The 27,466-nt window shown below is 45.3% G+C and overlaps 1 protein-coding gene across 2 annotated transcripts; it reads left to right on the top strand.

The window, feature by feature from the left end:
• Nucleotides 1–66: 66 nt before the first annotated feature.
• LOC135905101 (probable E3 ubiquitin-protein ligase makorin-1) lies at nucleotides 67–27,384 on the top strand. 2 transcript variants are annotated; one of them, XM_065436088.1, is made up of 9 exons: nucleotides 70–401; nucleotides 4,363–4,491; nucleotides 5,999–6,153; nucleotides 10,450–10,563; nucleotides 13,224–13,459; nucleotides 14,456–14,670; nucleotides 21,776–21,886; nucleotides 23,942–24,101; nucleotides 25,811–27,384. In XM_065436088.1, the coding sequence occupies exons 1-9, from the start codon at nucleotides 367–369 to the stop codon at nucleotides 25,949–25,951; spliced, it is 1,296 nt and encodes a 431-aa protein (XP_065292160.1). In that variant the 5' UTR covers nucleotides 70–366; the 3' UTR covers nucleotides 25,952–27,384. The 2 variants fall into 2 exon arrangements, with proteins under 2 accessions (XP_065292161.1, XP_065292160.1); XM_065436089.1 differs by lacking the exon at nucleotides 10,450–10,563 and having other exon boundaries at nucleotides 67–401.
• The last annotated feature ends 82 nt before the right edge of the window (nucleotides 27,385–27,466 follow it).

Here is a 27,466-nt window from a genome sequence, read left to right as displayed (position 1 = left end):
ATGGCGCGACAATCAGTGGAGCCTCAAGTTTTTGTCCAATCAGCTTGCGCATTTCGTAAGCTTGGGAGTTCTGTCGTTCGACTTGCGTAATGCAAGCGCTGAAGAATGGTTAAGGCACTCTCGTAACGTTCCATTCATTCATCGACAAATGCTTTGCTTAAACGACAACTGTGTGTTCGCTTTGCCGCGTGGAAATTCGCTCACGTTTACGGTCCCATAACGTCGAGGAAACATTCTCGCCTCGCTCGCGTAGTACTTTAAATTGTGAAGAACACCAGCGCGGATTGCGCAAGTCGGAGCCAGCATCGACGGCTGACTCACAGATCTCAGCGCCCTCATCCAAAATTGTCCATTAAGGAAAGCAAGATGGCGGAGGGCGGTTCGGAAGGTGTCCTATGTAGGCAAGTAAACATGCTGAACAATTTGTCTCTCAACAATAGCGTCCTAGAAACACGACGACGCGATAATGTTTCAATTACGGGCGAACCCGCCAAACGCTCTTGTCAGTTGGCCTGCGCCGGTGTGCCGTACAAGCCCGTCGTTTCTCTAGGGAAAGTGTACTGCCCGCACCGAAATGGCACAACCTGAGCAGAAAAAGGAGTGTTTCGTAATCGGTCTAATCTAATTAAGTGCCCGATAACGTTTCTCGGGAAGCTCAGTGCTGCAGCAAGCCGCCGTTCACCGCTAAGTACTGTGTGTCTTGTGCTTTGGCAAGCACGTTATGTAATGTGTACGCGTACCAAATGGCGATACCACCGTGTCTTAATACAACTAGACGGAAGGAGAAAAAAAAAGAGTAATACAGCACAGCCTACGTGTGCACTTGTGCCTTTTTTTCGCTGATAGGGCCACCGCCTAGTGAAAATAGCGACGAATGCTCGTAGCATGTAACTCCCTTCGTGTTGAACAATGCGAACGCTGCATTTGCTTTGGTGCAAAAGTCGACCTGTGCAAAATTACCACGGCATCGACAACCAGCCGCGCGGCACAAGTTTCCCATTCAAATAGGGGGCCGGACGGTTATCTCGCGTCACTGTTTGGATGGCTTCTGCTAGATTCACCTTGCAAAAACCAGCGGTCGTGAATTAACAGAAGCGTCTGTATATTTTTCCTATCCTCAACCGCCGCGTTTACTAGACCCGAGCCTCTAGAGTGCGTAGTCAACTTATGCACGTTGTTTGAGCCTGTGTAGCTGGCACACATCTGCGAATCGTTTCTTTGATGCATTTCGTTCTTTTGTTTTTAGCACGTGGTGACATGTAGTCGTGAGTATAGTTTCGTTTACGTGTACTATCGCGTCCATTATGAGCTACAACGCGAAAGCGCGTGGCTCATATTGAACGCGATGGTAGTACGTCAGACTGCCCGCTGGTTAGAGACAAACGGTCGTTACCTGCCGTCGCTTATCAGGGCTATTACCTTTCTTTTAGTTGGCTAGCTTTACCGTTTACGCTATATCTGCTTGCGGGAGGGCATTTAAAAATGTTTTTCGCCCCCTCGGTGTGTCACTAGTATGCGTTGGGACGTTGATGATGTGGCGCCTAGAAACAGGCAATTTTCCGCTGCACGTATCAGTTTACTTTTAACCGTAAATTGAGATGGAGTTGTATGACATTTCCGCGTGATATATTTGCTGCCTACCTCCAACCATAGTGTCAGTCGGTAATTCGACGCGGTACAAAGAAACAAAGGATGTGAAATATCATAGCGAGCCATCCTTGACAAGCAGCTGTCAGCACGTTTGTGAGCCGAGTTTCGTTATTGAAATGTGCAGCTGTAGTGTGTTGGTCAGTTTTCATGATGTTTGTCAAACATTTACGCTGGAATGCCTCTATGCCCCACTTGTGTTCTCGAGTTCGAGAAGAATTATGCGCACTGAGGGGTGGATTATTCACGAACCTTGATCTAACGGTAACAGGACCAGCTCTTCTTCACTTGTGCTTCGTAATGTCTAACTTGCCGGCAGAGACCAACTGCTGGAGGCAACACGTTCAGAATAGTGAAACCTCGTCGTAAGTTAGTGCTTTGTGAAACGGTCGTGATTAAAAGGCACAATTTCTTTTCCTGAAAAAAAAAAAAAGTCTTTTGTTCGCACACTACCTTTGCAGCGGCATTACAGCTCATGCTGTGCACTTCATTTATGTGGTCACAAAGTTATGCTCTCACTGAGAGTTGAAGGGGGGGGGGGGATTCTGTGAACTTCAGAGGCAGAGTGACAGAAGTGCATGCATTTCGGCCCAGTACCAGTGCCAGCATTGCCTTTTGTTCATGATCTATACATTAGAGCATGTTTAGCAAGCCTCAGGTTCAAATTTCGCTTCTGTTTAAACTGGCATCAAACAGCTGGTGGTTTTATGTTGTGCTGTGGGGCTCTCTAGATCACCAGTTAAGCACAGTAAATGTTTTAGGCTATTGAAGAGACCTACACTCCTTTGGATCTGTAGGAACTATGGATAATGAACAAGACTAATGAAGTCTTGTTCATTCTGCGATAATAAGTTAACAAAGATTAACCGGTTGACCAAATAAACATAACCTCTTCTGTTGTAAAGCTTGCACTGTTTGTTGGGTAAAAAAACAACAAAAACCCAGTTGGTCTGTTATTGCAACTGGCCATTATGCATGTGGCATGGATAGGAACTATACTGCCCTATGTAATCTACAGTGTGTTGCGTAAATGAAAGAATGAGGCATAAACAACTTTTTTGCCTTCAACCATTGGCTTGTCTGCACTTGAATTTCTTTTGAATGTGGAATTTCATGGTGGAGTCTTAATACCGTGTTTGGATGCAGTACATCCAACTTCAAACAGTTAGTACCCAACAGTTAACAGGCATCAAGTAGTCCCTTAAGATATCGTTGACTAGTGCCACAGACACATTTACTTCGGGCAAGAGAAATGACTGCCCTTATTAAGTGTCCTGAGCGCATGAGCTTGTGCTTTGAATTACTGCATTTAGTTTCTCTATAGATGACAGGTTTTCTTCCGAAGGCAGAATTTAAGTTTTCTGCCAGATCTGTTCAGGACGGGAGACAGTGAAGAAATGAACTGTTACCGTATGCATCCACTTTTTTTTTTTACATGATTACTGGGGTTGGTTCTCAAGTCACCCTTTTCAGCACAACAGAAATGAAACTTTTTCATTGCTGTGTTCCACAACCAGCAGGTAACTTCTGTCTGAATTGCCACCATGCATCGGAGAATAAAGTGCTTTTACACTTGGCATACCATCTGAGATTGGGAGCACGCATGCGCAATCCTGAAGGCACATTTAGATAACATGTGCGAGCACAATTCCTCGTCTGCTGCTTGCCGGTATACTGTTTTAAAATGAAACCTGGTGTGAGTTGAAGAAACAGCACTGTATGTCATGCAGTCTGTTCCATGGCATCCAGCTTCGAATCCCTTTGTTCTTCTGCTGTTCCCATGCTCATGTGTTCGCTTGGAATGTTTTTGTTCTTACATTTTTCTCACGCTCGCACAATGGGGCCTGTGCGTCTCACTTTACGCGCTGCAAAGGTAACCGGAGGCGAGAGGAGACGGTTCCCACCCTCTGCGGCAGGCATTTGCCAGGAAGGCGCAAGAGGCGATGGAAATTAGGTGCCTTTGGGAAGTAACTGAAGCGATAACTTACAAAGCACTGCTAACGTATTGTATTCCTATTCTGTCTACAACATGCATACTTACGGCTAGAACAATTTGTCGTCGGGAGGAGTTTTCACTTGCATATACCCACCTGGCGCTGTGTTCACTTTAGCATTTAGTGTTGATCAATACTGTGCAATGCTATGATGCCAACTTCTGGGTGGAAATCTACTCTTTCCTGCCTCTTGGTGCCATCTCTCTAGGCCTAGCTGTGTCAAAACAATCATCTGAGCTAAATCCTAATGACACGATGGTGCTTACACTTTGGTGAGATGCAGCTAAGTAATAGCTGATATTTATCATTTATTTCTTGCTTTCACAATGAAGAGCAAGAAGTACAGGCAAATTAGGATCGAAGCAGGAAGGTGGGGAACTGCCGTGTTGTTACGCATGATCACAGTAAGTGGTGGCAGCCATTTCAGTAAATTTAATGGAGGCTGATAAACCCTGCCAGTCGTTACAGCCAGTAATGGTAAGATGGTAACTTTGGTAATTCTCAAATAGAGAATGCATCACCTCTCTATCTTTTTTCTGTCATAACTTTTCTAGAGCAGACAGGCTTTGCACCCCTACTGTTGGCAGTTGCGAGCTAGCTATTTTCGTCTCCTCTTTGTGATCATATTTATGTACACAAGCGTAATAGCGATACTAGTACATGAACTAGCTCAATTATCCTAACTGCATGCTATTTCTTTTTTTTTTTTTTGCTATTGCAGATATTTCTTAAGTGGTGTGTGCAGAGACGGGCGTCGGTGCTTATTTTCGCACGATCGTTCGACGGGCCAGGTGGACAATGTGTGCCGTTATTACCTCAAGGGCGAATGCATCTATGGCACGCGGTGCAGGTAAGATGGCGCAATCGGCTACAACCTCTCGCTGTTTTCCTTGCCTTTCATTGTTACTTGTGGAGTCATTTGAATTGGTTGTGCCAATTCGGGCAAGAGAAGACGGTGCACTGAACAACTTCTTTTTTTTTTTTTTCTTGTGGGCAGTTGTTACCCCAGTGACTTCTTAACTGAACTTTTCATTCATCCAGTCATTTTATTTGAAATCCTGCATGTGAGGTGCGAACTGTACCTGCAATACAAGGCAGGGTGACTGCAACAAGGTTCAATGCAGTACACCACAAGGTACGATGGCTGTACGATCGCCTAACGGATGCAGTTTACAGAAGGGTGGCATCTGTTTTTGGTATGGCGTTAACTTAGTAAACTTTGTGCATCAGTTTTCCTTTAACCCTTTGTGGATGAGTCTTGCGAATACCTGAAAAAAAAAAAAGGCTCTTTCCCATCTAAATGTGCAAAATACACCAAAAATAAGCATAATCAACGAAAAGAAGAAAAAAATTCTGTGGAAACCTCTTCAGTAATAGGGAAGCAACACCTCACAGAACGCTGGAAGTGGGCTTCACCCCAAGCCACCTGTGGCTTTGTATGGAACTTGTGCAGACAGCCCTCATCATACGTGAACTGTAGGTGTACATTGCATTTGCTTTACATCACGTGTATGTTGCCAATGCAGCCGGATAACTTGCATCGCTCCGTCTTCTCTGACCATGCTTTCAAAAGAAACCGAGTTGCATGGCAAACTACTTCTTCCTCGTCCTATGTTCCTTCCTGCACTAATCCAAGAAATGACGCTTGCTGCCTGTGAGGCTGTGTTGGCTGGAGACATTTAGCCAGAAACTTTATCAGTAGTGAAGTTTCGCAAGAAAAAAAAAAAATTTTTTTTCGTGTTGACTGTAGGCAACACGTACATAATGGGTTAAGTTGCCGATTTTCGGGAATTGTGAAACATTGTGGGCCCTGTGTCAAAATTCTGCTTCCAATAGTGGGTGGAATTAAGCTCTTCATCTTCAATGTAGGGAATTGGGAAGGTTTCGCAGTTTCCAAAGAGAATATTTCTGCTTTTCACATGTACAACTTGTATTAGGAAATTCGAGTTGGCCCCGAGGTAGAGCTCCCTCCCCTTTCTGTACTGCAGGAAATGATGAAAATTTAGCCAAATTTCCCAGACTTTTCCAAGAAATGCAGTGCACAGGCAGCCATATATTCAATCCAAGCTTTGAAGTACCCCATAGAAAAAAAAATGAAGTACACATAATGCCGCTAACACTAACCAGCACTGTTATCTAATGTAGAAAACCGCAAATCTAATCAAGCTGACACATGTACTGATCATCGCCGCTGGGTACAGAAAGGGCCGGAAGGACTGAGCGACTCGTTAAGCTGCTTTGTGGCTATTGCTATGATGACAGTCTTGATGACGGTTTGCCGTAGGTACAGGCATGACAGTCGCTGTAGCAGAGCTGGTCCGTATCCCCTCCTGCCTTGCTGTTGTCTACTCTCTCAGGTACGACCACATCCGGACCAAACCCCGGTCCGACAGCACCACACGGTCGGGGAGGGGGAGCCGAGGAACAAACCAGGGCAACCGGTCACAAATAAGTCCACCCGAGGCAGCCACACCGGCTTGCTCATCATCCGTCAGCCGCGGACCACACACAGGTTGGTCGGGTAGTTTCCTGCTTGCCAGTGGACCGGCACAAAAGCCCGAATGAGTTGGCACTTGTAAAAATCGGGAGACCTACTTGGCAGGCAAAGGTGGGAAAGCTAGGTAAATAGTAAGGCACTCGCAGAAGTCTCTCCCTGTGTTTCGTAGTGCAATTGTAATTGATCTGTGACACTTTCTACAAAATAATTGCTTCATATATTACAACCATAACTTGTGAACATAAGGTTACCTGAAGTCGAGCATCATTTCCACACACTTGTGCTGCCCGTATGTGACGGACTATGTTTTTGTGCACCGTGGCCGTGGCTCGCAGAAACATGTTGCTCTTCTTGTTGCAGGGATAAATAGGTCCAGGTGTGCGGCGCGTTTCATGTAATAATGACATCATATTTTGCAATGTAAAGGTATAAGGCTTAGTGTTACATCATTAAGTGATGCATACCTGCAGCATTCATTCTTATGCGACACTATCTTTTTCGTTACCCATTCAAGGAGTGAAAGAAGACCCCGAAATGTATGAAACAGAGTACAAACAGAGAACAAACAAGCTCAGTTATTGTCGTGGCCCAGTGGCTGTGGCATTCTTCTTAAGTGAAAGTCTCTGGTTCGATTCCTTGCTGTGGTAGCCACATTGTGGTGGGAACAAAAATGCAAAAGCAGTTGTGTGGTTAGCTTTGGGCGCAGGTTAAATGAACCCCCCAAGTGGTCGAAGTTAATCCGGAGCACTCCACTGTGGCGTCCCTCGTAATCCTCCGTGCAGTTTTAGGACAATAAACCCTACTAAATCCTAATTATATTCGAGCAAGCACAGATTAAGAAGTTGACTTCTGTTATGGAAGGACAGTGCATTTAGACCTGAACTAATAGTGTCGTGAAGGAATTAAAAACAAAGGAAAGGAATAAAAGCTTGAAAATTGCAGCAAATGCCTGTTTTTACACGAACTGATGTTGTATGGCATTTTTTTGGAGGTGCATTATCTCTACGTTTGGGTCTGCATTCCCATTTTGCATGCACCAGTCACGGTGACCGATTTCTGTGTTTGCAAGTGCGTAGTGGAAAAGTGAAATGTTTTGGTCCAGGCTTATTCCATTCGCTTCAGTTAAATTTTTTTCAAATATTTTTTTTTTGCTTTTAAATGTTTGTACTTGTTGCTATAATAAAAACGAGAAAATAGGCAGACAGGCCACTGTGTTGAATCTGACAATCAATGTTGTTGGTTTTCCATCCATGGCGCGCACGTGAGGTCTTGCAGGGAAGTACGATGCTCCTAACATACTAAAAGACTATTGGGACTTGCAAGTGCAGTACCACAAGCAATGTTACATTGTTTGAAATGTGCTTAAGCAGGGTAAATTTTTTTCTTGTTAAGCAGGTACTTCCATTTTTGTAGTTTCTTCTAATCTATGATAATGAAGCCTTACATTCATATTCAGTTTTTGTGCTGACTGTTAAATAAGTTAGTTTTGGTGTAGGTCACTTAGTTACTAAGGTCATTTTAACATTCCACTTTGCGTGAGGCCATAATGAAAAAGGAGGCACCGTAATAAATTCTAACACATGGTTAGCTAGTGTAAAGAGTAAGTAGTGAAAGGTTGGAAGTATTTTTGGAATCTGATCCAGTTACAGCCGTGTTGCAGCCTATTGAAAGTTGTGGAAGAAAATGTTGCACAATAATTGACCATGCTGTAGAAATTCAGCTGTCTCATTGTGCAGAACTACTTGCTGACAATTGGCTGAAGTGCATTTTCATTCTTTCCTGGCCCTTGAATTCAAGCACGCACCCCCATGCACCTTGCCGCATTCACAAACCATGTCACTGCATGCAAGATTCACTGTGTGAACATTAACTTGAGCTCTCATTCACTATAGCGCACTTGTCTTTTGATAATTGTCTCCAAAAATAAAAATAAAAGGCTCAACTGCAGAATCTAAGCACGCGATTCCAAGTGCTGTCTTCTAGTTCTGAGCGTCTGTGGTTTGGAAACATAGGATGCATAATTTCGCATCACTGTTTTGCTTTAGCATTCAACAGTAGAAAGGTGTTTTGGCAGTTGCAAGCCCACCAATGCCCACCCGAATGCCCACCACGAATGCCCACCCACGCACGTCTCATGAATGCGCTTCTGTGCCGTGATTTGGTAGCAATGCCTTTTCTGGTGCTTATCCTTTCTGCACTTCATCAATGGTCAGAGCGACGCTGCACCAGCGTTGTCGATATATGAACGGTGGATGATGAGAGGGGCAGAGAAAGAAGCAAAAGGCATAGCTACAAAATCGCAGCCCTGATCTGTCCTTATCAAACACACATTCACAAATGCACGCTTAATTAGGATATATCATTGGTGTGGGCTCAAGCGGAATTAAAGAAAAGCTTTAAGAACACCTGCCTAGGTTTGCTCCATCTGGAGCCTTACCATCATCAAAGTGTATTTAAAGGAGGTTAGCAGGTCTTATTTTGAAGAACGTAAGCAGAGCTGCACGTTGCGTAGTGACGAGGCGCATTCACACGGATGAATCTTGGAGGACGCACGACCAAGTTGGCTTGCCAAGCAATGGCCATAAATGGTCACTTTGGTCCACAAGCCATTCTTTCTGGCTAGCCACTTACTGCTAAATTTTTCAGCCCTGCGACTAGTCCCACAAAGCTGCAGGGCCAATCAGTGGCACCTAGGAGCAAGACAGCGGAATACGCTTTTGCTTATTTTGCTTGGCGACAGTGGTGGTAGCAAACGTGCATGCTAGAACAGGCTGCTTTATTATTATTTTCATCTTTTTGTTGTGACAGCAACTGCAAAACCACAACTGACACTACCGCTGTACTTTCCAAGGCATCTGTAACAAGCCCGCTGTCAAAGGTGATGAGAGAGTCCAAGAATAACGCAAGTGCAAAGCACGGAGAGGCAAGCGAATATGTGATAGAAGACTTGGACTTGCGTGTGGCTCTTTGGTTCACGTGGCTAGAAATTTTTGCCTGCTTGAGGTAAACAAGATGTCTCGGGTTGTCCGCCATGTTACGCTACTTAAATGAAGCAGGAGCAAATGCTGTCTTCGTGAAAGCAGGTGTTTGTGAAAGCAAGTGCGAAATACAGCAACGACCTTGAGTCTTTTCAGAATGGCAAGTGGCGTGCCGCACTCACCACTGCGAATGTCGATCAACGCGGGTCACTTTTTAGTTGCCAGGTCACCAGTCGCGGTCAGTCGTGCAACCTCCCTCAATTTGCCGACGTGAATGTGCCCTCGTCGTGCTTGGAACTTCGCATTTCACTTGACCGAGCCTATCGCTGCTTATTGCCTAGTGTCACTCATGAGCATTGTTTGACACGCATAATGCTACTATCCTATTTTGAAGGAGCACCGACATGACTTTTTCAACGTGGACATTATTTTTCTTGCGGTAATTGAAGCTCCAAGCAGCCTACTTAATTTGTAACAGTACTTCTCCCTGCGAACCAGTTTGGGTACCTAGGACCTAGTTTGGGTACCTAGGACCTAGTTTGGGTACCTAGGTACCTAGTTTGGGAACCAGTTTGAGTGGACGCAGCACAACCGCGCTGTGCACTGAATTTCTCCATTCCTGCAATTGCTGTGGTGGCCACACAAAAGCATGGCCTGCAGAATTGCGTGCAGCACTCTCTATCAACTCCATCGTACCTAGCCTTACTGCTGCAAGATGCCGGCAAATTTTGCCTCGTGTCACGATAATAGTGAGCTTTAGCTTTGTCTGTAAATGTAATAGCACTTGCAGAACACTGGGATACCAGGAAGTTGTATGGCAGCAACAACGCTGCTAGTTACACCTTGTGACATAGTCTAAACAGAGAGCACACAAAGTTAATACTTCAGTGACGTGTGGTATTCTGCTTAACTGTTGCTGTAAAGCATGGGTAGTGACATAATCATTAATGTGCAGCCGTTTTGATTTTCATCCGATGAGCACACTGACCCAATACGAGTTTTTCAAACACATTGTAGTTAGACAAAATGTTGCAAGATCTCGCCACCAGCTTTGCTACAAGTACGTCTACAGCTCCAGTAGCCCAATAACTTTGCAGAGAAGCTACAACTCTAGTGCTATAATTACGTGCCCAGTATTTCGAGGCAAACTTTAACGTCAAATTAAGATGTCCTAGAAGTACTTTATGTTATTACTTGTTAAGTATGCTGTAGAGCTTGTACAACTTCGAGAATGTGTGTCGGTACTCCTTTAATGTTGCTTGCGGCTTAACGGCTGGTGGTGGCGGGCTCACCTGATTGAGCATTCTTTCTTCCCACCTCTCTTCCCCCCAAGGGCCGTTGACGGTTCTTAAAAAGAACAACAATGAGTCTTCCTGGAGCGGCGATCCAACTTGCAAGACGGTGCACTCTTCTAGTTGGGCCGACGCGCCAGAGTTTGTCCCCAAAAGTATGTTCTCCTTTGTTTCTTTTCCAACTTATACCGGTGTTGCATGGGCACTTTCGACTGCGATCGATGCAGATCGGTATCAAATTTTTTCCTTCTGTGATCACTGCTATGTGGTCCAATAATCTGCATCTAGTTGGGTAAGCTCTAGCGCATCAGATGTCGCTGAGTGACTACAAAGAACTTGACAAGTTTGCCTGACGTGCAGTAAAAATCATAGTGCGCATGAATGGATCATGATTGACAAGAACAAGCAATGTCGCAATCTAAAGTGCCCATGTAGCAGCAATCGACCTGGATTGAACTTGACCGTGACCTAAAATGGTCATGTGACACCAGTGTTAACTTCGAATGTTTGCATGCCTCTTGCTGGTTTACTCTGAAATGCTTCACCATGTTTACTCGATTCTATTCACAAAACCTCCTTGCGTACAGTTGGCACCAGAAGTTTCCATATGACGTACTCCGGGCAAAAGCTGAATAGTTCCGCTGACCGAGTACGTAGCCTGGCACTACGCGAATTCGCAGCCCATACGAGTATATTTGAGTAACATAATGTTGTACAATCTTACTGATCCTACAGCCCTTGAACTCTTGATGCTGGCTGTACATAAGAGGCTATTGGTAATTGGCTATTCCCGCAGTGATGGTCTCGTCGTCATGCTGATCACTACTGTGAGTGGCAGCACCCACCTGTTAGCCGGTCAGGGAATTCTAGCAACCGTGTCGACTCTAAACTTTTCCTATTCAGGTTCTTTGAAAATGGTTAAGTTCTAGTTAAAACTGGTTTAAACCTATTCCTGTTCATTTGCGTTACGTAATAATGATTGCAGTAATGATTGCAGGAAAACAGCATAGCCCAGCATGATACTAATTTCCCGCGCATACATCACTGTAGGGGCCCTCTGGTCTTCTCCGCTCGTGGCTCGCTTGTCACCGCAGCGAGCCACAAAAAATCGCCTCAGGATTGATCCCTCCCGCGGCATGCGTTTTACTGCTAGCGTGGCTGGGGTATTACGGTGCAACACAGAAATGGTGTCCTTACCATTTGAGAGAGGGTAAAATCTCTCCCACAACTTTTTTTTTCCGTGCGTGGCATTGAGGGGTTACTTTGGGCCTTTCCTCTATGGCAGGGTCAGAGCAATGCTTATCGGAGAAGCTGCCACGTGAGGTGGCGTGCTGCTCAGAGTATTGTCTTAGCGCGGTATGTTACGACGGTATGTAACCGTCGCAAATGCTTGGCGAGTTTGAAGTCCCGGGTGTTTTCGCCCATTGGAATAAACATAACTTTGACCGAACCATGGCGCCAGTTTCAATAAACCCGAAGTTCGAATGTAGCGTGCTCGAATTAATGAGATTTGACTCCATAACTTTTTCTTTCAAATATAACAACCCTCGCCGAATTTGGTGCAGTGGTTGCCGAGATAAACAATTTCTCTTTTCCTGTGTATTTATATGAGAAACCCTGAGCTAAAGTTTCCTGCAGACTTTCTAGTAGAGCTTGATGCCCCATTAACATATTCACTGTTCGACTTCGCAGGTGTGTCAGTTTCTTCTAAGAAAAGACATTGCGTTAGAATCGAGTAAACATGGTACGCCTGTGCCTCGAAGTGCCCACATTATTTGCGGAAGCGTGTATATTTTGCGCAGCTTGCTTGTTGCTGCAAGCAGCTTCGAAACCAGTGAGACATTGAACCTGCATGGCCCTCTTTGAACCGCTTTGTTCATTCTCTTCATGCCTATGGCACACTGGCACGTTCAGGCTGCTGCCGACAGCAAGTTCAGCTTTTGAGTCATCATAGATTGAATGACCATTTTGCTTGCATGGCATGTCCTCCAAAGCTTCAGCTCATCCTCCCGATTTCATGATCATTTTGCAGTGGGCTAGCATTTTGTAAAGCTCTGCACCGTGCTGTTTGTAAGAACAATATTTTTTGTTGCCTAAATGCTCGTGAACTTTGACCTACGTACATCTTAAGTGAAGCGGGTGGTCAAAATTGGTCCCTAGACTTTCGCAAACACTCTCCTCCTGGCGCAGCTATTCCTTTGGGAGAATAATTAAATCAATTAATCCTGTGTCATCAAAATGGTTCACAAGCCTCCCAAAATTCTATCCCTTGTAGCCGAAATGTTGCTTCGGCACATTAAACCCAGTCGACCAATCAGTTCTGCAGCTGGCTACAGGGTTGTAAGTCTCATTCCCCAGTTGCAGCAGCCGGATTCCGATGCAGTTGCAATGCAAAAGGCTTGTGTACCAAGCTTTAAATGTGCATAAAAAGAAAAAGAGAACCTGCGTGTACAAAATTAATCTGCACTCCACCACTCCAGCGTCCCCATAGCCCTTGTATTGCTTCAGCATGTTAAGCCCGGTCAACTAATAGAGAACAGAAATCAATCCATAGGGGTCAAAGGGAATCCTCAGCCTTCTTCAGCATTATCCTTCGTACCCCTTTGTGGCGGAATAAAGCATGCAAAACTGGACACCTAGAGCAGACGGGATAAGGTGCATTTCCTGTTGTCCTGTTTTCCATGCTTTTTCTCCGTCATGAAGCCATACCTACAAGATCAGGTTGAAACACCTTTGAAGTATAATCGATAACCCTGTTATTGGCCTTGCCACATTCGAACCCAGCGAATGAATGGACAAATGCATCTGCTGACAGGTGGATTGGCAGCCAGAGCATCAAAGTCGTACGCGTCCATCGTACGGCCCGAGGGCAGCGCTGAGAAGGCCCCGCCGAGCAAGGAGGCGTCTCTGCCGCTCTGCCCGTACGAGGTGGCCAGCGACGGCTGCCCGGTTGGCGCCAACTGCACCTACTTGCACGGCGAGCTGTGCGACCTCTGCCAGAAGCCCTGCCTGCATCCCTACAACGAGGAACAGCGATCGCAGCACAGAGAGGTACGACTAGGGCGGCCAACTCTCCAGTAGACGAAGTAGGTGAGCGCGTGGTGACGCGATCAAGCCCGCGCTGAGGATGCCTTCCTGCTCCTGTTAAGCCATGCAGGAAGGGCGGGCGCCTGTCACTGTGCTTGCGCCGGTTGGGTTCTCGCGCCTCTTCCTTCGTCATTTTGCGGCACGCAACATTGCGGTAGCAGGCGATGCATCGACCCTTTGGCTTGGTTTTGTCTGAGAAGTGTTCCATGGGAGTGAGAAACATTGTTCGAAATAACCGTTGTGTGGTTGTTTTTTTTTTAAATTCAAATTCGCAAGAGATTTTGTCGATTCCAGTACGTAGGATTTTGCTGGCACCCAACAGAGCAGTTTGAAATCTCCGTCAATTTGAATGAAGAGATCTCGAATTGTTGGGATTTTGCTGTATAACCCCAACAAAATCGAAACCGCTTTGTTCGACGATGCAGCAGAAGACAAAAGGGAAGAACGGGCAACCGAGCTGTCGGTTGTCCGTTCTGTCTGCATTTATCTCGGAACTTGTGCTAGTACTAGTTTCGAAATTGGTGGAAATTGTGCTCAGAATGGGTGGGGCGGGCATTCTAGTTTAGGAAATTGGGAAATGGAGCTGGGCAGGCCACGTAGTGCGTAGGGCATGCAATTGGTGGTTTATTATAGTTATAGAATGGGTGTGTACTGCGTGCTGACGTGCATCCTCCAGAACTTTTATTAAAGTTTGTTTAGTGCAATCCAATAGGTGTGTGTACCAATGGAAAGGAAGCATGTCCAAGGATGTCAGAGAATTAAGTGGTCCGATAAAATGCGAAAATATGCAGGCATAGGATGGGGTCAGCTGGTGCAAGACAAGGGTAGTTGGAGATCGTTTGGGGAGACCTCTGTCTTGTTACGGACATGAATAGGTTGATGATAATACGTGCATTAGTGTAGTCACCTGCGCTGCTCATTCCAACGCCGTACGTGCGGTCTCAATTGCTTCGGTTCCAGGAGTGTGTCCAGCGGCACGAGCAGGACATGGAGCTGTCGTTTGCGATCCAGCGCAGCGCGGACAAGTGCTGCGGCATCTGCATGGACGTGGTGATGGACAAGGAGCCCGCCTCGGAGCGCCGCTTTGGCATCCTTGAGAAGTGCAGTCACATCTTCTGCCTCAACTGCATACGCAAGTGGCGTGGCTCCAAGCAGTTCGACAGCAAGACCGTCCGGTGAGGATGGGGCATTGGCCAGAACTGGGTGTAGAAGCGTCGGAAAGTAACCGAATTGCATCCTCCAGGCAGTTCACTCTGTGCTGATGTGAAAGGAAATGCCTGATCTTTGTTGGAATACGGATTCTTGTAATCGGTTTTTAAAAGGAAGCTTTAGCTCGGGCACAACTCCGTCGCGGCCTATTCAAATACATGTAAAACGCAAGAACTGTTTTATGACGTAACCCCTGGACCGATCTTAATGAAATTTGTTGCGTTTGAGAGAGAAAGTTATATTCTAGTGACTGTTGGAAGTGGAATTTCTATTTAGGGCTTGAATTTTGTTAGAAAGATCTTCAAAAATTTGCCAAGTTTGAAAATAGAAGCCTGAAGTTTACAGATTCATAGCTCGGCATCAAGAACAGATATCACGGTTCTGTGAATGGCAACCATTAGATCATTGAAAGCAGACAAATTCGATATGTCATTTTACATGTAAATTTGTTACGTTGTTTACAAGGGTTCTGCAAAAGCTGTATTTCCATATCACTAAATTTTTTGAGATTCAAATGTAACATATCAATTTTGTCCACTTTATATGTACTATTAGATTCAATACACCGAATTGTGATATAATTTTTCATTGCTGAGTTTTAATCTTGATAGTTTCGTATCCCAAAATTTTTTTATTTTCGCCAATTTTTAATAAAGAATTGACGAGTGAAACGGAAAATTCGAAACTAACAGTCACTAGATTTTAAGGTATCCCTTTAAATGCAACAAACCTGGTCAAATTTGGTGCAGTGGTTGCCGAAAAAAATGAATTCTCCTTTTACATGTATTTATAAAGGAGCACCCGAGCTAAAGCTTCCTCTTAGGTCTGAATCTTGCTTCCATCTACCACACAGTTCTCATATTTAGCAACCCTGTGTAAAGAGCACTTTTAAATTTCTGCGCAGGAACAAGAAAAATTGCTGGCTTTTTAAATGCTAAATCTGGTGTTCCCTTTCACATTGGCTCATCGTGCCGAGCTTATTGGCGTCATGGAGGCAGTATGCACATTTTTTTTTTCATGTATTGCACGGTGAGGTTGTGGCTGAAAGGAATGAGGTCTAGGCTGCTGTTTATTCCGTGGGTAGCATGCAGTGAACACTAGTGCTAAGAAACTGTGTCTGTTTTCATGCCTCGTCCAGTGCTTTCATGCTGTTTTAACTTTTGAAATGTGAAGGATGTTCCTCGCCAATACTCTCGGGCACTGGCACAGTCAATCTCCCGATATGCTCTCTCAGGGCTGCAGTGTCGGACAGAGAATTAAGATTTATTTGCAGTGTGTTTAAGGACATTTGCTGAGGGTATTTGCAGAAGCCAGGCACTACGGGGCAAATTCTTCTGCATGATTTCCATTAAAAAATGTAAGAAAATAATGACTGTGCACAGAAGGTAGCATGGCAGAAACGAGTGAATCTGAAGTTTTCAATGGCAATCTGTGGTCGGTCATGCCCTGAGAATTCAGTGGAACCTGCACCCACAAAACCACTCTAAACCTGCTCTCTGTGCTTCCGCATTCCAGAACATCGTTCCCGATGGAAGGCGCTGATATTGAAAGATGTTCGCATCCAGTGTGGCATCATGGCAATGAGTGGATATAATTCGCTGGTGCATATCTCCTCGTGCGACCCTCTGTACATTATAATGCAAACCACATTCAGTCGTTGTCATAGCTTACTCTGAAGTGGTTACATATAGTCTAGTGTTCGATGAAAAACTCGTGTGGCTAGGAAGCATACTGATGCCAAAGAAGAAAAAAAATACATGCACTCACCAAGTATAGAAGAATAGAGAACATGAAGTTTTGGGACCCGTACGGGTCCCTTGGTCACAATGAAGATGTAAGCATGGCCGCGCGATAATTTGATGTGAGGTGGTGGGTGTATATTGGGAAGGTTACCCCGCATCCTGTTTATCGTGCGTCTAGTTGAGTGTAGGACGATTAAGAACAAACGGTTAGATAAATGTATCTCGGTTGTGATGGCTGCCGAGTCATACCGAGCGGTTACACACTTCAGTCCTTCATGCAGGTTAAAACGGGAGCAATGTAATATACTCATTTGAAGTACAAACTGATACATGTGGAACTGTGCAGAAGTGGTTTAAGCATATCCTTACCATCGGCTTTTGAGAAAATTGACACTAATTTGGTTTTACAATGTTGTGTCACCATGAACAACGAAATTGTGCCATAAAGTGCACTTCGAATACCACGGTTTCACATGAAAAATGAGGATGCTTACCTACAGCATGACGTTACATTTTCATTTCTGTGTTGAGGCAAGAAACGGGAACATGGCAAGAAATGGGGAGCAGTTACTTTCTCCAAAGTACACACGGAATGCTGCTTTTAGTGTCTAACTGAGCTAGTTAAACAAGAAGAAGTCTCTGCTAGGAGACGAAATGTTGACAGCAGTGGCAAAGTATTGGGCAATTGCACAAAGTAAGGCCATCACGTTGCTGTGAACGAGGTCGTGGGTGCGACACCCGGCTGCAGCGGCCTCATTCTGATTGGGACGGAGTGAAGAAATGCTTGTCTATCGTGCTCCACGTCCAGTAAAACCTCGCTAATTGGTAAAATAGGATAATTTGGTCTCGTCTTTCGATCCCACGTATGCATTAAATGCACTGAACCTCTCGTTAATTTGGGCATATTTGGTTGCACATCGCTTAATTCAGACTACTCTCAGAACTCCGCAAGTGTGGGGCGCTGCAAATGCGCAACGCAAATGCGCAACGCAAATGCGCAACGCAAATGCGCAACGCAAATGAGCAACGCAAATGAGCAACGCCAATGAGCAACGCAAATGTGCAACGCAAAAGAGCTATGCAAAAGAGCAAAAGCGGCGTTGGCGTCCACCGAAATGAAGTGACGGAGTTCGCATTGTCATAGTCATCAGTGGAAATTGCACTTCAATGACAGCAATGCCGTAATGCTTCGTGCCTATCTTTTGCATTTAACACTTTTATTCTTGCATTTACCGGCGCGCGCAACACCGCATTAGCTGCGTGCCTTGACGGCTGCGTGTAGTTGCCATCCATGATCGTGTCAATAGCGACTGCGATTTCGTCTGCAGTTGCAGTAAACGGTGGTTTCATTTTGACTTAGTGCGTGCGTTGGCCGCGCTCCTTCAGAACCACAATGCCGCCGTCCACGATCGCGTCGACGCCAACTGCGGTTTCGTCTGCAGCGGTTGCGGCGAAAAGTATTGTTTTTACTCGGTGCAAAGCTGTCGAGGATGAAGAGCGCTGTCTACACTACGATGGCGATTACCTGGCGAAAAAATAATCGTGACGTGCGAGCATTAGTGAAAAGTGTCTCAGATTAACATGCGCGCCATGATTGCCCTGTGAAGGAAGTCGCGAGGCCTTCATCGCTGCGAGCGCTAATGACTTACGAGATGGCGAGAACTCCAATCTCCGTACTGCTTTTTATGCAAAGTAGAAAAGGAGTTTGCCGGATAATTCAGTAAATAAAAGTGTGTTGACATAGTAAGCATTTGTTTGTTTTTCTCATGATACTCTCGATAATTTGACATTTGGTTAATTCGGACATTTTTTTTCAGTCCCGGGAAATCCGAATTGACGAGGTTTTACTGTACATGTTAAAGGGCCCAGGTGGCCAAATTAATCCGGAGTCCTCCTTTATGGTATCCTTCATGACCAACTCTGCATTTCTGGGTGTTAAGCCGCACAATTTATTTTAACTCGTTCTCCTACCCTTTGTAATGCAGGTTACCTGCTTGCAGCTGTGTCTAAAGCAAGATGATGTACACATGTTTGTTTGTTTATTTATCTTTCTGTCACTGCGCTTTCCATACCAGTGTGGCATTACAGAGGGGGTAAGCGTCTTACAAAAGCTGTACAGCCAAACCCACTTACAACGATACTGCTTTTAACAATACATCGGTTGTAGCAATGAGAAGTTGCTGCACAGTCAACTTTTGTATGTTTTCTATGGTGAAATAACCCGCTTACTACAACGCCCCCATGCCAGATTATCGGTGGTTACGGTGAAGTCTGCCTCCTAGGTGTCCGTGCCGTAACACAATGAAATGCGAAATTCCTGAAAAGGAAAAAAAAGAAAAATTTGAGCAGCTGCACAAGTGCTCGCCACCTCAACAGCAGCTGCGCACTCATTTTCCAGCCCTCTCCGCATCACCAGCCTCGCACGCCTCTCTCCGGTTGCCCTTCCACTCTGAACACCAATGGGCGTCGCCCGTAGCTCTACACCGCACCACCCTCCGAAACCCGAATGGACCACATTCACTGCACTGTGCTGCTCCCAGGTTTCTTGCTGGCCCCTCACTTCGTGCACCCCTGCCAATGGATGCTCGTGCTCGTCTTTGTTGGTTTCATCGAAATCATTCCTGACCACGTGGTTTGAAATGAAAGATGGCCGATCTGCCCGCTGATCGTCGGCATGGCACGACATCGCCGGAGAAAAGAAAGCACACTGCCGTAGATTTGGAAACAAAGTACTTCTAAACGATGAGGCGATTGTTGCGAGTGCTTATGCATTGCATAGCGACGGTGATGGCGAGGACGGCAGCAATGATTCAGTAGGACAGGATACCTCAATGTTATCCTCGCAGGAGGCCCTGCAGATGATTCAGTCCCTCCGGGACTTCGTTTTCGCGAGGGACCTTCCGTTGTGCGACGTGGATCACCTCGGTGCCTTGGAGAAGGATGTCGGCAAGCTTCGCGTAATGCAAGCAAGGCTGACAGTCGTGTGGTTTTCTTGTGTAAGGTAGCGAGAAGTACGTGGCGAGATGCTTGTGGCAATCTCACTTCAGCATTTCTTCTGGATTTCTCAAGCCGAGAGGCTACCACAGCAACCTTCTCGCATCTTTTAAAAGGCCCCTTTGAGGCCACCAACGCGATGCCTCAATGGAGTTAGCATGTCAGTTGCTGCCTGGGACCGTGCTTTACAGTTGATGCAGCAGTGTCATTCTTAACGTTGACAGCCTTGGCTTGTTACACGCGATCGGATTGCGCAGGAAGCAGTTAAGCAGTTAAGGGGCGATGTGGGTTCTAGAATAGCAAAAATTTATTTTGAGGGAAACGCATTTTAGGAATGTTTGTGCCTTTGAGCACCTGCCCTCAAATCATTAACGCTGATTTCTATTGGTAAATTAAAAAAAGATCAGCTCTTAAAACGCCTGTGGGAGCCACGAAGCACCCTGCGCCGGGCTAAATTTGTTCAAACTTCCCGCATGTGCCGTGGCCACAGTCACCAGCTGACCGCCGCAACCTTGGGCTTCTTTTGAAGCTAGTTTTCTTGTACACATTTTGCACGGGCTCAAAATGGCGCCGCTTGAACAGGACGACCGCTCTTGCCACTTTTCTGAAGGGTGATTTCCGGACTATGATTGGGCGGAGCACAAGGCGAGCCCCCCCCACTGCACGTCCTATTGGCTGGCGCGACCGAGGCGGCCATCTTGTTTTTTACTTTTGTTCTGCGTGCGCCGCTGTCTCCACCGTTACTGCTGGTTTGCGTGGGTCTTCGTCTGCTTTCACTCGCGTTCACGGGGCTGACGCACAGTCTTTTCGTTTTGTGGCATGTCAGACGACGCTTGCCTAAGGAATACTTGTCAAGCTTATGGAAGAAAACCAAAGTGTCAGCGGAACGAGAGGCTGAAGATCACGGATGACGGCGTGCTGCCTGGACGTCCGACACGAACAGAACAGCCGGTATCACCTCTTGCGTCCAAAGTGCCACATTCTACCGATGCCATTGATTCTACTGGGCCTAGCTGCAGGTTAATGTCATCGGATTGTCAGCCGGCTCGTCCACTGGCACCCAAGACTGCGTTGATACGGTGTAATATTCAGTATTCAGCGGGTGAGTCGGCCGAGCGTGTGACGACTGCAGCAATCTTGGTGGCATCACAGTGCGCGACGGAGCGGAAGTTTAAGCTGGTAGTCGCAGAAGGTTTGGAAGGAGGAAAAGGAGCATCCAGACAGTGCTACCAACGCCAGACTTGCAAAGCGGCACAACCCAGCAAAGGACCCTGCATACAGCCCTGGCATCCTGATGCATGACAATAATCAATTTAGGTCATTCAATCAGTATTCCATGCATGTTTTTGACTTGAACTTTGTGCAAGTTTATTTGTCTATGAGAAGGCTACCTTTATTATCAAATTCGTGTATTCATTTAGCTTGCAGGCCACTGACTGGAACCGGCACATGAACTGGTAGTTTCTCATGCTGGTTTAGGGGCAGTACATGGCCCTATAACAAGCTTTTCCCAGTTTTCTGGAAGGGTGCAGTCATATATTTGGTTTGGCCAAATCACGTTGCTAATACTGCTGTAGCTGCATTCTGGAAAAGAAAAAGTTAGAGCTGTCTAAACATGAAATGTGTTTTTCTCAATTCGTTTTTACATGCTGCAGCCTTTACAGGGCTTTTTTCTGTGATGTTGTTGAGTAACAATAGTAAGTTTGGTATCAATGTCTTCCCATTGAAATGATCTAGGGTGTGATGCTATTTCTGTCACTCTAGCATCATTTTATAAATTACTATAAAAAAATAATAGAGTGAAAATAAGAAAAGATGTTCACAGTAAATGTTGGTCTGCTTTCTGTTTTTTTAGGATGCTTTCAATGCAAATAAAAATAGCATCACCACCTAGAGCAAGTCTTTGGCATTAGGGTCGTGCACTTACTTTTTGTGTTTAGCAATGCGAAATTGTCAAAAAGGTCCCCTAGAATGTACCCGTTAAGATTATTTTTAGACTTTATTACATTTCGAACCAGAGTAGCTATCAAAAAAACTAATTATGTATTTTAAATTCGCATGAAAAACTGATCAAAACAGTGAAGTTTAGTTTACATTGAACCAAAAATAAACATTTTAGAACCCACGTTTCCCCTTAAATGAGCTGAAATGATCAGCAGCAGGTGGGGAGGAAGGTGGTGGGGAGAGGCACTAGTTTTCTCACAACAGCGCCATTCCCCTATTTTGATTTTTTTTCATGCATTGTGGTTATAACAATGGAATTTTCATGTCACTTGAATATTGTTACAAGGGTTCAGCTGTACCAACCCAATTCTTTATTCGTCCTTTCCTCCAGGGCATGTCCAGAATGTCGAGTTCCATCGGACTTTGTGACACCAAGCAGCTTTTGGGTGGACATGGGGGATGAGAAGGACAAATTAATAGCAGACTACAAATCCGCTATGAGGTGAGTCTGTGAAGCCCTGCAGTCTGAAGTTGCTCATTTAGCTGAATGTCCAATGCGATCCGTACATTGCATATTTTGTGACAAATTTCTGCCAGAACTTGATGTTTTGGGTAATTTGAATGCAAAGCCTTGTCAGCCTTCTTTTTTTTTACTTCCATTCTCAACCTTACATGTTGCTGTTCATTGCTGCTACGTACTGCCACTTGCTAGTACTACGGATTACTGTGTACTACTGTCCTGCTCACATTGTTGTACTTCTTGCTGGCGACTGTTTTTCTCTGGATTATCATTGTTGTCAAGGCACAAAGCTTTGCGTCAAAATTTATTAGAAAATCAAATTTACTCTGCAATGAACATGGGCTTAACTACACATGTGGGCTATTCAAACTGAGTTATATTTCAACCGTGACTCGCCACTGTCGTCTGGGTCCAGTTTAAGATTTTCGCTTGAAGCTGCACTCTCAGTCAGCTGCATTCTTTTTTTTAAACATTACTTGAAGTGTTCATGCGTTACATGGAGGATGGCATTTTTAAATGCAAGACAGGCAATGCAAAAAAAATAATGTTCACAACTTTACTCTTCATTTCTTGCACCATTTGGTATTGTTTACAATCAGGGTTTACACAGGTCCTTGAAAGCCCTTAAAATTGAAAAGTACGTTTTCAAGGCCCTTGAAAAGTCCTGGAATACGTTTACGGCTATGTTATTCGTTATTCGGCTACGAGAGAGATCGCGTGTATAGCAACAAAACTTCCCCACCGCACGCCCCAAAGGCCAAATTAAGCAGTCTGCCGCGAGATTCCAGGGTCGTTGGGTCAAAGTTGCAGCAGCACAAGTGTTGGAAAGAAGCAAGCACCGTATTGCTTGAGACGGTGACCTGTTTGAGCATGTGCTATGAGTGGCAGTGGAAAACAACTGCTCAAAACTGGTGTAAAACGTGACTGTTTAACGCACCTTCATGGTGTTGCCCTATCTTTACATGAAAAAGCTTGCGACAAAGATAGAAATGGGTTCAAGGACAGAAACGGTAAATGGCTAAACCAGTTGCATCCTGGATGTTTCTTTGTGGGTGGCTGAGTTGCCTCACATGCTTTTGGTTTTTTTTTATCGAAATGAACTCCCGAGTAGCCCTTTCCTGTCCTTCTGAGAGCTGCCTTTTTTCGTGCTCTATTGCGCACAGTTTTTTTTTATCATTCGTTGAATTTCTTCTGTAGCTTTGTTTCACGATACACGAAGGTTAAAGCTATCCTGAGTGCCTTGTGATTGCGCACAATATTCTTCCGTCTACAGATGCTGACGTTTTATCGCACCACGCTAGTTAGGTCGCGAAGCCTTCCGAGCCATCCTACTTGACGAAGCCTTGTGCGATGCTGTGATAAACAAATGCAGCCGTATGTCTTTCAAAGGTTGTTTGGAGGCGTGTGAATAGCAGCGCGCGTCTATTTCGTATTACGCTGGCTTTTGTTTTTGCTTGGAAAAAAAAACCAGGCACCACTTCAGCCAGACGACCGCTACACTCGGTCGTGTGGCTGTATCTTGAGAGCTATGTTTGTTGGGGGCAGAGTATAGCTTCGTCTGCAGTTCGTAGCTTTGTGCGTGCTGTATGTTATCGGCGTTAAGTTCGCGTTGAACTGAGAGGTAGCACGAAGGTAAATTCGTGCGCTGCTTCTGCCGTCCTTCCTCATGCCTATGTTTAGACATCGCGCGAGTGTCTGCGGTCATCAAGTATGATCTGTTCACGTTTGCCTGCGCTCGCCGACACCATGCTTATTTATGTACATAGTAAGCGAATGTTTGCAAATTTATACGGCCGATGAAACTGTACTGTTCCTCTAACCTGAAACTGTTCCTCTAAAACCTGTACGAATCTTTACAAGTATAGAGCAACGGACGATCTCAAATCGCCTTGAGGGCTGCATGAAGAATACAAAATGCAAAACTGCTGGATGAGCTGGGCTCGTTGTTCGTCTTCTTTTTGTTTGTTTGTTTGTTTGCAAGTATGCACTCGACTAAACCCCGTGCTTCCATCTCTGTCTTTTCCCCATCCCTTGCAGTGCGAAGCCATGTCGGTACTTCCAGGAGGGCCGGGGGGAATGTCCGTTTGCGGGCGCCTGCTTCTACAAGCACATGTACCCAGACGGAAGAAAAGCTGTCATGCCGCCTCCACGGCCACGGCGCAGGCAAAACCACAACGGTGACCTCGAGATCATGGAGGTAAATTGGAAAATATTGTTGCGAGACATGTGCTGATTTACATTATGCTCCACTTCATTCAAAGCAGACAACGCTGGTAATGCTCAAGACTTCTCTCATTTGCAGCAAAAAATAAAAAAAGTCGCATGTGAAAAGTAGTTGAACCTCATCTTAACAATGTCTCATTGCTCACTAAAGTATGTTTGTTACATGTAATATTTGTTTAAGCATACACACAGATGTAGTTGAACAAAAGAAGTGATCAAGTTAAAGAAACCAGAGAGATGCCTGTGACAGGCCAGCAAAGGGTTTCCTGCTGATTTTTATGGTGCATCAGTATCTTGCTGTGCTGGTTCGAGGCATGTGCGAGACTAAATCACATGTGCTCTGCACTGGTGCGAATACGCAACTGCGTTGTTGAGGTTATGTGGGACTGGCATGTTCGCTTGCCGAGTGCGATCTAATCAAGCCATGCCTCGGCAAGCCAAGTTTCTTCTTCCTCTACCCCATCTCTGGCTGCACGAGGCTGTCCACACAAGCCACGCGTTGTGTGCTAGAGGTGATCTGTGGCGGGTGCAAAGCTTGGGCGAGCCGAGATGGCTGGTCACTTTACATGCGCCGTCCTCCCGCATGCCTAGTATTGGAGCTCGCATAATCTCAAGTGTCGGACATGTGTCAGAGAGAGGCAGCCCACAGCGTTCGCCCTCCGAGGCCGGCATTCTTCATCATATTAGCATCGTGACAGCTAGTGCCCGCAGTCATCGAGAGAGATGTGTTCATGTTTTCCTGTACGTGCGTGATGCAATGCTTGTTAATTTAATTACTATGTGAACGTTTACTGCAATTTATATGGCCGACTAAACTACGACTCTAACTTCGTCTAGCTGTCTAATGCTTTGCTATTGCTATCATTGCCGTGCCTTTCGGGCGAAACTGACTTTTTATTTCTGCTCCTTTTAAGCCAGATGGGAAAGGGTTGCTCTCCTAGTTCCAGTTTGGCCTCGGGCTCCCCGCACGTTTTTCCTTGTCATTTTTACAGCACGCGACATTACGGTAGCTAGTGACACGTCGAACCTTTGCCTTTGGCTTGTCCGAAAGGCGGTCCATGGGAGCAAGAAATTTAGTCTTAAGTATCAGTAGTGCGGTTTTGGGAGTTCGAATTCACAGCCGTGTTATTTCTTTTTGTTTAAATTCAAATACATACAACTTTGTTGGGACAACAGAGCAGTTCGAGTGAAAAGGTTTCGAATTTTCAGGATTTCACCGTACTTGCACAGCTTCTGTTGTGTTGCCTGCTGTGTATGAGGAAGTATGCGTCTGTCTATCGAGTTTCATTGAAGTTGTAAGGCACTGCCAGAACAGGTGCTCAAACTGCAACCAGATCAAGCCGACCAATTGTTTTAAACTTCAGCAATAGCATATAAAAGGACACTACAGAGGCAGCAAATCAGCTGAGACTAATAAAGTAGTCTTCCAAAGTTCTATTTTGGTCAGTTTGGTGGTACAAGATTGGTTACTACTGGAGAAAACAAAGGCCATAGTTTTCTTCAGTGTTGCGGCAGAAACTGTTGTGTACTTGAATATACCGTGCATGTCATTTCTTTTTGTGAAGTATAGCAGAAAATAACATGCTTGTTATAATGCAGTAAATATGGTACCTTAAACAATTCAGGGAAGTTTCGCTTAACATGGATTCCCAACAAGTGTGTTGCATCTTTCCTCTATTCCAGCGCCTCTACCTGTGGGACTTCCTCGACGTCGCCGACAGTCACATGTTCGCGCCTTTCAACTTGGAAGATGTGTTCGAGATCCTCTCGGAGACCGAAGATTCGGACTCTGACTGGAGTGACATTGACATCCTCTTGAATTGAAGACTTGTCCCACCCACTACCGGCTGTCGATGCGGCAGCTCTGCGCCCTATGCCCTGACCGGTCCCTCTAAAAAAAAAGAAAGAAAGAAGAGAAAAGGGGGAACGCACAAAAATGCACTTCTTTACGGTCCTCAACATCGCCCACTTTATTAGTCCTTCCAGAACCGCCACAAATCGGGCGACATTTTTTTTTTTAGGGGCGACCGCCAAAATCGTGCACATGCGTGCCTGCATCGCCCGAAAACTATGCTGTGATTTGTTTTTGTTCTATTGCTTTGTCGCCCCTCCAATGGGTGCTAGGCAAATTTAGACAAAAGAGATATATTATTACTACTACTACTACTCCACTTGCCGTGGTCAGAGCCCGCGGTAGACCCCTTCCCCATTTTGTTTCCTTGCACAGAAAGAAAACGAAAAAAAAGAAATAAGAAAGTTTGGGGTATTTTTTTCGTTTTTGCATTTTCTTGTTGAGAATTGTTTCAAGATAGCTCTTCTTCTATGACATACTTGCGAAGAAATCTTGACTTCATTGAGCCGTTAGCATCATTTTTTTTTCTTGCTCACTCATTGCAGGGCCTGCTTGTGTTTTTTTTTCTTTTTTTTTTTCATATATCAGTCATGACTAGCGAAGAGATGTCGAGTTATTGCTTCCCCCCCCCCCACTACTCCCCACGTTTCCTGCACCAAAGGCTGAGAATGAAAAAAAATAAAAATAAAAGAAAGCAGCAGCTTACTAGAGTAAGATAAACTAGATTTTTGAGAGATTTACGACACACCCGAGATGACAGATAAGTCAGATGCACAATAAACATTTAACTACGCCTTGTTCCTACGGCTCCCTTCGTGTTTTGTGTGTGTGCGCGTGCAGCCCAGCCCAGTATTCCACTGCATGCCTCTCTAACGAAGTGAGGCCGTAATACTAATCTTCGTTTTGTGATCACTGTTATCCTGAGGTGTGGCATACTTTCAAACCACTACCCCCCCTCCCCCACCACTACTCCTGGTCCCTTTATCCATCTTGAAGTACAATGCATAGTGTGCCTATCTTTACGAGAGAAAAAGAAGTTGTTGCAGTGTTTTACGATGATGCTCGCTTATTTATTGCCATGTTCTCGGGAGTTCGTTCTTGCGACGGCTGTGGCTGCGTCCCGAAGAGACAGCAGCCAAGCCTAGGCTTGTGTACAGGTTATAGAGCGCTCAATGAAGGAGAGCTTACAGGAGGAATGCGTAGCTTTATTGAAGTGGGATAGTCTTGGGACTAGAAAAGGGGAGCTGTATCTGTTTTGTTCTTTCGAGGAAGGAAGCAACGGTATGGCATGCCACTGCACACAACCTTTTTTTTCCAGTCATTCTGAGTGGTGTGCGCGGCTGGTTTAGAGCTTGCAAATGATTTGTGCGAACTGGCATGGAATAAAGCTAGTGTCTCTACAGCACATCTCTTGTGACGAGTTTTCTGTGAAACCGCGAACAACAACAACAAAAAAAACCGCACGAGATGTCGTGCCTTTCCCTCCT

This window comes from Dermacentor albipictus, chromosome 6 (genome assembly GCF_038994185.2).
Source record: "Dermacentor albipictus isolate Rhodes 1998 colony chromosome 6, USDA_Dalb.pri_finalv2, whole genome shotgun sequence".
Taxonomy (NCBI): Eukaryota; Metazoa; Arthropoda; class Arachnida; order Ixodida; family Ixodidae; genus Dermacentor; species Dermacentor albipictus.
This window is presented reverse-complemented; position numbering and strand designations above follow the sequence as displayed.

Coding starts and splice junctions, on each gene's coding strand:
- LOC135905101 (XM_065436088.1), top strand. CDS start 367: ATGGCGGAGGGCGGTTCGGAAGGTGTCCTATGTAG. Junction 21,887..23,941: donor GACTACAAATCCGCTATGAG/GTGAGTCTGTGA, acceptor CATCCCTTGCAG/TGCGAAGCCATGTCGGTACT. Junction 24,102..25,810: donor GTGACCTCGAGATCATGGAG/GTAAATTGGAAA, acceptor CCTCTATTCCAG/CGCCTCTACCTGTGGGACTT.